At 50.5% G+C, this 11448-nt stretch overlaps 1 protein-coding gene across 1 annotated transcript; it reads left to right on the forward strand.

Annotated features, from left to right (window-relative positions):
• The first annotated feature begins 1804 nt into the window (after positions 1-1804).
• On the forward strand, positions 1805-10918 carry LOC122127205 (mitochondria localized glutamic acid rich protein). The gene is made up of 4 exons (XM_042701818.1): positions 1805-1930; positions 5174-5277; positions 7689-7782; positions 10107-10918. The coding sequence occupies exons 1-4, from the start codon at positions 1849-1851 to the stop codon at positions 10544-10546; spliced, it is 720 nt and encodes a 239-aa protein (XP_042557752.1). The 5' UTR covers positions 1805-1848; the 3' UTR covers positions 10547-10918.
• The last annotated feature ends 530 nt before the right edge of the window (positions 10919-11448 follow it).

An 11448-nucleotide genomic window follows, 5' to 3' on the forward strand; every position in this document is an offset into this window, starting at 1 on the left:
TTTTCAGACAAGAAAAATGCCAAGGATGTGCTCAAGGGCAGCCTCATGAATAACGGGACCAGCCAGTTGCTAGGAAGCTAGCTAGAGCCTGAAAGAGTCCTCTTTAGTAAAGGCCAATGTCACACTACACTGGGGTTCCAGAAACAGCTGGGAATTCAGAATGCAAAACAGCTTTAGGGTCTGCTGCTTACAACAGGAGAAAATAGCAATAAAAGGCATATATGCATTCATTCAAGTCCATTTACTTGCCTTTGTCGATGACAAGCCAGTCAAGTTTCATCCCCAAGTACACCAAGGCAAGAATGAGCTGCAGAAGTAAATAGATGTGGTTTGACTTGTCAGTCTGGCCTAGCTCCTAGCAGTTCAGTAACAGTTAGGTGCTGGTCAAATGTGGTAAGTGTACCAATCTGTTTTCCTATTTTCAGGAATACCACCTTCTTGGTGAAGGGTCTGAGGAGCCCTGAAAGGGGCTTCCCTAGTTGTTCAATGATTTACATAGACCTGCCAGTACTGTGACTTGAGCTCAGGGCCTCTAGCTCACTTGGTTTTCTCGCTTAGGGCTGGAGCTCTACCACTTGAACCATGCCTCCAGTCCATCCAGCTTTTTTGCGGGTTACTTGAGATGGAGTCTAGAGGATTTTTCTTCTCAAGCAGGCTATGAACACCAGCCTTCCAGATCTCAACCTCCTGAGCAGCTAGGATTCGAAGTGTGAGCCATGATGTCCAGCTACTTCTTCTTATAATGCTTTTTTTTGGGTGGGGGTGAGGGGGGAACAGTGTAATGACTTTAACCACTAGGAATAATTTCCCTCTCTTCCCTAGCCTCAAGCACTGTAAGCACATGCTCTACCGCCAGGCTACATCTTAGCTTCAGTGTCGGACGCACAGGAAGAAGCTCACGTTAGGAAATGGTCCCTTCCATGTGACCACATAGGAAACCGAGCACCTCAGCGCCCTGCGCTGACCCTGAACTTCTTGTGCTCAAGGCTGCCGCTTTTTTTCTGTGCATGTGGTACTGCGGACTCGAACCCAGGGCTTCAAGCATGCAGACGAGAGCACTCTACCACTCGGCCCCTTCCCAGCCCCGTCATGGGCACCGGGGAAGCCGCTGGTCATGTCCGGACAGCCTGCACGTCCGTGGTGCCTGGGGCTTCTGGGGCTTCTTCCTCCGGCCCCTCCCCTCGCCTGGTCCGCACAGCGCCTTCCAGCTGGAGCGGGAGAGGTAAACTGAGTCCGGAGCCCCCAGGCTGCGCTGGGGGGGGGTGTACCTCAAGATGCCGGACGGGATCCCTGAGATGCGTCCACCGACTCGGGGGCGGCGGGAGAGCGCCCGGGCGGAGGTGCGAGGTGCGAGGTGCGAGGCGCGGGCTAGCTGAGGCCTGCGATCCGCACGTCCGGGCGCGGGGCGGGGGCGCGGGGCGGCGGCGCGGGGCGGCGGCGCGGGGCGGGGCGGCGGGGTGGGGCGAGGTGCTCAGGGCCGCGGTGCTCAGGGCCGCGTGCCCGGGCGTCGGGGCAGCGGGGCGGTGTCGGGTCAGGTGGGGCGGGGCGGGGCGGGGCGGGGCGAGGTGTTTAGGGCCGCGTACCCGGGCATCGGGGCGGGGCGGGGCGGGGCGAGGTGCTCAGGGCCGCGTGCCCGGGCGTCGGGGCGGGGCGGGGCGGGGCGGGGCGGTGTCGGGTCGGGTGGGGCGGGGCGGGGCGGGGCGCTCGGGGCCGCGTGCCTGGGCGTCGGGTCGGGCGGGGCGTCGGGTCGGGCGGGGCGGCGCGGGGCGGGGCGCGGCGCTCGGGGCCGCGTGCCTGGGCGTCGGGCGGCGCGGCGCGCGGGACGGCGGCGGAGCGCGCGGGGACGCGATGTATCTCCGCCGGGTGGTCTCCCGGACCCTGGCTCTGCCCCGGAGGGCGCCCCCGAGCCCCGCGCCGCTCGGGAAGGACGGTGAGTGCCGGCGTCGGGCTGAGGAGAGGCGCCCCGACCCCGCTCGCACCCGGCCCCGGCCCACCCCGCGTCGCTGGGGACCCCGGCGGCCGCGTCCGTGGGCTGCGGTTGGCCCCGGCGCGCGGGCTGGGCCGCGGACCCGCGGCCGTCGCGGCGTGGGGCGGCCCGGCGGGGCGGGGCTCCCGGTGAGCCCGAGGGCCCGGCGGCCGGACGGGCGGTCGCTAAATGCCGTTGCGGGCCGGGCGCGGAGGGCCCGACGGGGCGGATGGGTTGCCCGCCGCTCCCCGAGGCCTGGCCGCCGTCCGGCCCGCACCCTCCTCCGTCGGCGGGCCGAGCCGTGAGCGCAGACCGGCCCGGGGCCTGGAACGCGGGGCACCGGCGTAGGCGCCGCGGCCCGGGGGACCCGGCGAGCGCCCCGCCCCCCCCTTCCCGTCGCTGGCTGGAGGACGGACCTCAGGGGCTCCCCTGGCAGGTTGTGTGCGATTCCGGCGCCGCACACCTGGGCCAGACTGGCGGGGCCTGGCTGGCTGATGTTTGGAGAGGGGGTCTGCCAGGGCTTCTACCCAGGCTGGCCTCTAACGGCAGTCCCCGGAAGCTCAGTTTCCCAGGAGCCAGAAAAGGGCCTGCAGGATATCTCTCCCCCCCACCCCCCTGCTAGGACATCCCCCTGCCAGGACACCCCCCCTGCTAGGACACCCCCTCTCCGGCCAGGACACCCTCTCCCCGGCCAGGACACCCCCCCTGCCAGGACACCCCCTCTGCCAGGACACCCCCTTCCCTGCCAGGACACTCCCCCTGCCAGGGGCTCTGCTTTGTGGTTTTGGTGAGGCCCAGGTGAGGGGGGGTGGGTGGAGAGGGAAATCTTTCCTCCTCTTATTTTTCTTGGGAGTGCTGGTGGGCTGTGAGGTTAGGGTTCCTCCCTAAAGCTTCCCTGAGTCTCTATGCCCAGCAGGAGAGTTGGTGTCCTCCCCCCCCCCCAAGAATAGAGCGAAAACATTCATTTAATTACATCTTTTGTTTTGTGCCTGCCCTGGAGCTTGAATTTAGGGCCTGGGTCGCTGTCTGAGGTTTTCTGCCCAAGGCCAGTGAGTGCTCTAACCTCCTGAGCCCAGCTCCACTTGGAGCTTTTTGGTGGCTAATCGGAGACAAGAATCTCATGGACTTTTCCTGCCCTGGTGATCCTCAGATCTCAGCCTCCTGACTAAAGCTAGGATTACAGGCGTGAACCACAGGTGCTGGTGCTGGACTATTTTGTACTGATAATAACTGGGCTGTTTTGATGGGAAGGAGAGGAGAAAGATGAACTCCTTTACTCTGAGCCTTCACATACCCTCATATGTGCCTTGTTTGCTTAGGTAAGCAGGTTTAGAGAATTCCTTCTCCAGCTTGAGGCAAAATGCAAGGAGCTAAAACATTTCTGAATGCATCATTACCAGTACTGATGCTAACCATATTGATTCTCCTTTTATTTTGTCTAATTAATATTTTTGTAGCACTGATTTATGTATCTTAAAGACATAGCATTGATAACACTTAAATTTGTCTTCATTTGAAAGCATTAATGAATGTTTTATTGGTACTTTCTACTTTGATAAATTGTTTCAGGGGTGTGTGTGTGTGTGTGTGTGTGTGTGTGTGTGTGTGTGCATGCGCGCACACATGCACCCACCAGTACTGGGGCTTGAATTCAAGGCCAAATGCTCTCACTCAGCTTTCTTGTTACTCATGCCTGATAGTGTACCATGTTACCTGTCCAGCTTAGTGATGGTTAACTTGTAGATGGAGTTTCTTGGACAGTTCTGCCTGGGCTAGCTTTGAACCCAGATCCTCCAGATTTCAGCCTCTTGAGTAGCTGACATAGGCCGTTAGCACTCCGTGTGCACTTATTTTCAAGCGCAAGTCAAAGCCATAACCTTTCATCATAGGCTACTGGGCCCCCTTTTATGTGTGCCAGTGAGGGGCGCGCGGGAAGGGGGTTTCCAAGAGATTGCCTTTTACATCCAAACTGTGATTTTGCTACTATGAAGGCTTGAAACTGTGCAGATGTCTTAAGATCTGCCTTGTGCAAGTTGTCATCTGTCGTGCTCAGTGTCGGGCCACTTCGGGTGACTGTGACCTTCTCCAGACACACCACCCCATGCAAGCAAGCACGCACAGCCTTCAGCCCTGAGCCATTTCTCTTCGGTTTATCTGACAGACTCCTGCTTACTTTTGAAATGAAGAGACGAGTCTCTTTGAACATTTATCTTGAGCCAGCTTGCTGATTTTTTTCTCAGCAATTTTAATCTACTGAACAACTATTACAACTCTTTTCAAACTGTATCACAATTATTTGTCTATAAGTCTTTTTTTCTTTTTTTTTGTCGGTCGTGGGGCCTGAACTCTGGGCTTGGGTGCTGTCCCTCAGCTCTTCCGCTCAAGACTAGCACCCTACCACTGGAGCCACAGCACCACTTCTGGCTTTTTCTGTTTATGTGGTGCTGAGGAATCGAATCCAGGGCCTCATGCATGCGAGGCAAGCACTCTACCACTGACCCACCTTCCCAGCCCCATCTATAATCCTTTCTACACACACATATATATATATATATACACACACACACACACACACACACACACACACACTTTTTCTAGACTTGAGCTACTAAGGGATTAGGGACCGTGTTTGTCTGGTCCACAGTGGTATCCTTTATGTTTATAACAATTACAAACATGTGGGTGCTCACCTGTATTTGTTGACTGAATGCGTAAATGTCTCTGCTTTTTCTTTAAATTAAAAATGGTAAGCTCTATGAAACTTAAGCTCCTAGCTTTGAGTCTATTGTAAAATTTTAATTCCAGGGCATTATAGTATGTACAAATTCTAGCACTGCAGAATAAATATTTAAGTAGATCTATTTTGTTTCCTTTCTTACTCTAAGTCATTTGTTTAGATTCATGTGCTGTAATTTTTTTTTTTTTTGGTCGGTCATGGGGTTCGAACTCTGGGCTTGAGCGCTGTCCCTCAGCTCTTCACCTCAAGGCTAGTGCTCTACCACTTGAGCCACAGTGCCACTTTTGGTTTTCTGGTGGTTTATTGGCTGGCTTTGAACTGTGATCCTCAGATTTCAGCCTCCTGAGTAGCTAGGATTACAAGTTTGAACCACTGGCGCCAGGCTTCTGTGCTGTGATTTTTTTTTTTGAAGATGTACAGGAAATGACTGCTGAAATGATGGTGACTCTGTTCAAACTTGCTTTCCATAGCATCCCTTCGCCAGATGTCATCCAACAAAACCCCTGGAACATCGAGATCCAATATGCTTTATTATCTGGTTGTTGGTGTCACAGTCAGTGCGGGTGGATATTATGTAAGTAGTGTTCAGGAATCCAAAGATTGACAATCCAAAGTTTGGTAAAACTCAAAACAGTGTTAAGATCAGGACATTGGATTAATGTAATCAGAGAATATATTGTCATGTTTTCATGAGAATTTAGTGTCTAGATGATTATGAAGATTTTTGTTGTTTTGTCAGTTGTGGGGCTTGAACTCAGGGCCTGGGCACTGTCCCTGAGCTGTTCTGCTCAAGGCTAGCCCTCTACCACTTTGGGCTACAGCTCTACTTCCAGTTTTTTGGTGGTCAGAGATAAGAGTCTCATGAACTTTTCCTGTCTGGGCTGGCTTTGAACCGTGATCCTCAGATCTCAGCCTCCTAAGTAGCTAGGATTACAGGCATGAGCCACTGGCACCCAGCTTAAAGTCTTACATGGAAGATTCAAGGTTCACATCTTTTTTTTTTTCTTTTTTCTTTTTGTTGGTTGTGGTCTTGTACTCTGGGCCTGGGCGCTGTCCCTCAGCTCAAGGCTCATGCTCTGCCACTTGAGCCACAGCACCACTTCCAACATTTTCTGTTTATGTGGACACATTGAGGAACTGAATCCAGGGCCTTATGCATGCAAGGCAAGCATTCTACCACTGAGCCACATTCCCAGCCCTCATATTCTTTTTTTTTTTTGTCGGTCCTGGGGCTTGAACTCTGGGCCTGGGTGCTGTCCCTCAGCTCTTCAGCTCAAGGCGAGCGCTCTACCACTTGAGCTACAGTGCCACTTCCGGTTTTCTGGTGGTTTATTGGAGATAGGAGTCTCACGGTTTCTCCTGCCCCTGCTGGCTTTGAACCGTGATCCTCAGATCTCAACCTCCTGAGTAGCTAGTATTACAGGCGTGAGCCACCAGCGCCCGGCCACCTCATATTCTTTATTAGAGTATTTATAAGACACTCAGAGATGAAAGTATCAGAGTGCAAAATTTTAGCTACACCCTGCACTGTTTATATGGAAGTTGAGGGGGCCTGGGGTGTCAGGTCTTCCTAAGACCAGTACAGAGGGACTGGCTGACAGGAGAGCCGTGCCTACAGGTTTAAAGAGACAAACACAAAGGTACAATGCCACTGTGCATCTGATCCTATAAAATAATATTTATTGAAATGAACACCAGGAAATGGAAACAAGGTTTTTTCTTTATTGCTTTTTCTGTTTTTCCTTTTTCTCTTGTTCTATTTTCTGTCTTTGGTGGGGTGGAGGGTGCATAGAAATGGAGAAAATGCAGCAGTGGTGCTCACTAAACACTGGTTGAAAATGAACGATACAACTTGTGGGTGGGAGCAGGAGGGAAAAACAGGGAGAGAGTGACATTGTCCAAAAAGAAATGTGCTCAGTACCTGATTTATGTAACTATACATCACCTTTACAGTAACCAAGCCCAAACCTTCCAGCGAAAAGAGAGCTAAAACAATACACACAGCTATATCTGGAGTGAGATTTTCTTTTTTTGTTTATTTGGTCATGGAACTTGAACTCTGGACCTGGGAGCTGTCCCTGAGCTCTTCAGCTCAAAGCAAGCACTCTACCATTTGAACCACAGTGCCACTTCTGGTTTTCTGGTGGTTAATTGGACTTTCCTGCCCTGGCTGGCTTTGAACCAGGATCCTCAGACTTCAGCTTCCTTAGTAGCTAAGATTACAGACCTGAGCCACCAGTGCCTGGCTAAAATTTTCATTTTTGTTTATTCATTTTTGGTATTAGGAATTAAACTCTGGCTTCCTACATGTTCTAGCTGAATGCAGGCCAGGGAGACTGAGTGTGAAATGCAAAGTAACCTATACATTGGTCTATTTCTGCACCATACTTTTTCCTTGGATAATCTGCATCCAGGTAATAGTGTTGTTTTTATGATGAACCCCAGCTTATCTTAATGAAGGTATCTTTGTTAGGCTCTAACTATGTCACTTGGGAATCTTTTTTAAAAACTTGTGTGTGAGGAGGGGTTGAATTCATGGCTTCATAATCACTTGATTTTTATTGTTTTATCATTCAGCCTGATTGCTCTACCACTTGAGCCACACTCCATCCTGGCTTTTTGCTGGTTAGTTGGCTAGGTTTGAACCATGATCCTCAGATCTCAGTCTCCCCAGTAGCTGGGATTATAGGTGTGAGCCACCAGCACCAGCTTGCCTTCCTTTGTCTTCACTGTATTTTCAGTTAACTCTGATTACCATTTTTAGAGCACGGTTCTCTTTTAGAATATTGTACTTAGTGGCAAAAGGTTTGTAAAGGGAGAGTAAATGAGCAAATGGCACGCAGAGATTTCTTTGCCACGCTGGGACTGTAGTTGTAACTTCTAATGATGATCACATGGAGAAGAACTATAAATGATTTTGAATTTGACACAATGATTTTTAGAGCTCAAGAAGTAAAACTAAACACATATTTTTCTTTCTTTCAGACTTATAAGACTGTCATATCAGAGCCAGCCAAACACACAGTACATATAACCAGTTTAAAAGGAAAAACAAAAGCAGGGTCACATCCATCTCAAGGTAAAGTGAATTTCTAATTATACTGTTCTTTTTTAGTTTTTTAGTCTCATGGAGCTGGGTGCTGGTGGCTCACGCATGTTATACTAGCTGCTCAGGAGGCTGAGATCTGAGTATTACAGTTCAAAGCCAGCCTGGGCAAGAAAGTCCGTGAGACTCTTATTTCTAATAAACCACTAGAAAACTGGAAGTGGTGCTGTGTCTCAAGCTATAGAGCTCTTGCCTTGAGCTGAAGAGTGCAAAGACAACGCCCTGGCTCAGAGTTCAAAAAAGTCTCATAGACTTTCCTGCCCAGGCTCCGAACTATGATCCTCAGATCTCAGCCTCCTGAGTCGCTAGGATTATAGCATGAGCCACTGGTGCCCAGCTTATACTATTCTTTGGAGAGGCACTAATTCCCATCATCTTAGCCTGGCAACGAACATTTGTTGTGGCTTGCAAACTTAAGCTGGAATGGCTCTGTGCAGAAGTTCATTCAGGAAGGAAAAACCCAACCAAACCCAAAGAATGTTTTCAGAGTTATTGGATGAGTGCACTTGATGAATGAGTGTTAATGTATACTGATGACCAGTGGTTTGACTTCCTTGCAAAGCAGTGTTATCTTTACCCTATTCAGACATCCATTCATGCAAGCCGGGTTTAGTATCTGTCTCTTTCAGCAGCCTGACCTTTCATATTCCTCATTACTGTTTTAAATCTTGCTACTATCTTTTCACTAAGACCACCCCAGGGTCTTCGTACAAAGCACACTAGATATTATAACCTGTGGGGGTTTTGTCTGTTTGTTTTGCCAGTTCTAGAGGCTTGAACTCAGGGCCTGTGCTCCGTTACTTAGCTATTTCATTGAAGGTTGGCACTCTATCACTTGTGCTACAGCTCCACTTTTGGCTTTTTGCAGTTTAATTGGAGATAAAAGTCTCTTGGGTTTGAACTCCCCAGGCTGGCTTTGAAACACAGTCCTCAGATTTCAGCCTCCTGAGTAGCTCAGATTACAGACCTAAGCCCCTGGCCCCTAGCATTCTAGTCCATTTTCCCAGTAGCCCTGTGAGGTAGGTAGATATTCTCAGTATTCCTATTTGACAGATGATAAAAACAGGTTGAGAGGATTTGTGATTTCCTTAGTCAGTAGCTAGAAAGGTGACAACATAGGAGGTTAAAGTTTCCCAATCTTTTTTTTTTTTTTTGGTTGGTCCTGGGGCTTGAACTCTGGGCCTGGGAGCTGTCCCTGAGCTCTTCGGCTTAAGGCTCTACCACCTGAGCCACAATGTACTTCCGGTTTTCTGGTGGGTTAATTGGAGAGAAGAGTCTCTCAGACTTTCCTGCTCAGGCTGGTTTGAACCATGATCCTCAGATCACAGCCTCCTGAGTAGTTAGGATTACAGGTGAGAGCCACCAACGGGCCAGCAAGTTTCACAATCTTTTTTTTTTTTTTTTTTGCCAGTCCTGGGGCTTGAACTCAGGGCCTGGGCACTGTCCCTAAGCTTCTTTTGCTCAAGGCTACCACTACCCGAGCCACAGCACCACTTCTGGCTTTTTCTGTTTATGTGGTACTGAGAAATCAAACCAGGGCTTCCTGCATGCTAGGCCGCATTCCCAGCCTATGTACATTTTTTAATTTCAAAAGCGTTTATAGGAGCTGGGTGCCTAGTGGCTCATGGCCTGTAATCCTAGCTGCTCTGGAGGCCAAGAATTGAGGATCATGGTTTAAAGCCAGCCAAGGCAGGAAAGTCCATGAGACTCTTAACCACAAGAAAACCAAAAGTGGGCTGGGAATGTGGCTTAGTGATAGAGTGCTTGCCTAGCATGCATGAAGCCCTTGGTTCGATTCCTCAGTACCACATAAACAGAAAAAGTTGGAAGTGGTGCTAGAGTGCTAGCCTTGAGCAAAAGAAGCTCAGGGACAGTGCCCAGGCCCAGAGTACAAGCCCCAGGACTGGCAAAAAAAAAGAAAGAAAACCAGAAGTGGGGCTATGGCTCAAAGTGGTGGAGCACTATCCTTGAATGGCAGTGCTCAGGGGCAGTGTCCAGGCCCTGAGTTCAAGCCCCAAGTCCGACCAAAAAAAAAAAAAATTATGGGAAAGATCTTCCATTTTCCTCCCAAGAGGCAGGCCCGAACCCCCACTTCTCTGAATCCTGAAGACTTCACACACAGCTCTGCAGAAGCATTCTCTCGCTTGCCTTGCACCGTGCAGTCCATCCTGCTGTCTGTTGCCTGCGCTGTGCTCGGCGCAGTGACCACAGTGTCCCGTTGCCCCGGCTTCTCTGAGGTAGCACTCTGCCTCGCGAGCTAAATCTTCTCGGCTTTCTGGTTTTCCTTTTTGTGCCAGAGGACACCCCAGAAGCTAAGGAAGAGTATTCAGGAGCCACTGAAGAGTGTGACGCGGGCGCTGAGGTGAAAAGCGCGGAAGAGACTCCAGCGGCAGCGAAGGGGCCGGTGGCAGAGGCCTCAGGGGCCACCCCAGGGGAGGCCACGGCTGTGGCTTCTGAGACTGGGCCCGAGGCTACAGCTGCGGCCGTGGGCGGAAACATGGAGGTCAGTTCTGGAACGAGCCCCGGGGTGAGTCACCCCGCACCAGAACAGGGGGGGCCCTACTGCCACAGCCACAGCCACAGTCACAGCCACATGGCCTGGGAGAGCCATGGCCCCGGGGGATGTCCCGGGCCAGACAAGGAAGCCCTGCGGGCTGCCTCCAAACCCTGCGCTCAGCATGGCTTCCAGGGAGAAGCCGGTGTGGATCCCGAGGTGGCCTCCGCCCGAGACCAGTAACCTGCTTCAGAGAACGGTCCACAGAAACGCCCCGAGTCTCTGATTGCCTCTCCTGTGCTCTCAATAACCTTAGCTCTTAGAGACTTCTCTGTAGAAAACATCGTTGTGCCTTGAAGATGAGGGGTATCTGCTGATTGATTCTTAGACTTGAGAGATTCCAGATGTTACATGGTTTTCTACTGTCTAAAATCAGACTGTGTCATTGCAGTAAAGCTTCCATAGTTTTACCTTTAAATTCACATTTCATATTATTGGAATTGAGTTAACTACACAACTTCGATTCGTTCTGCTCTATCTTTGCCTTACTTTATTGTGTGTAGATCTGAATTACTGAGTTTGGTTTGAACTCATTTAATAAAAAGAGAAACTGTTTATAGTGTTTTTATTTTTATCCACAAAGACATACAGTGCAGAAAAATACGCTGTATTGTACATGAATACACATACCACATGAAGAAATTAAACTTTTTCTTTTGGTCAGTCATGGGGCTTGAATTCTGGGCCTGGACACTGTCCCTGAGCTCTTCAGCACAAGGCTAGTGCTCTACCACTTAAGCCACAGCATCACTTCTGACTTTTTCTATGTATGTGGTGCTGAGGAATCAAACCCAGGGCCTCAGGCATGCAAGACAAGCACTCTACCACTGAGCCACCTTCCCAGCCCCTGAAAGAATAACTCAAGTTATCAATAATCTATGTCCCTTTCCCATCTGCATTACATAAGGGGTTGTACAGATGCTTCCAGTTCAGGTCAAACAAATGCGGGTTTACATTCATGTCAGGATTCATTCATGCGTGCATGCATGCCTGCATTCAACAAAGATTAACAGCACCTGCTTACTACTTATGAGACACTGTTTTACGTACTCCCCAGCTTATGCTCTAGAGTGGGAGTAGGTAAT

This window comes from Dipodomys spectabilis, unplaced genomic scaffold (assembly GCF_019054845.1).
Source record: "Dipodomys spectabilis isolate Male_0828 unplaced genomic scaffold, ASM1905484v1 ptg000297l, whole genome shotgun sequence".
NCBI classification, from domain to species: domain Eukaryota; kingdom Metazoa; phylum Chordata; class Mammalia; order Rodentia; family Heteromyidae; genus Dipodomys; species Dipodomys spectabilis.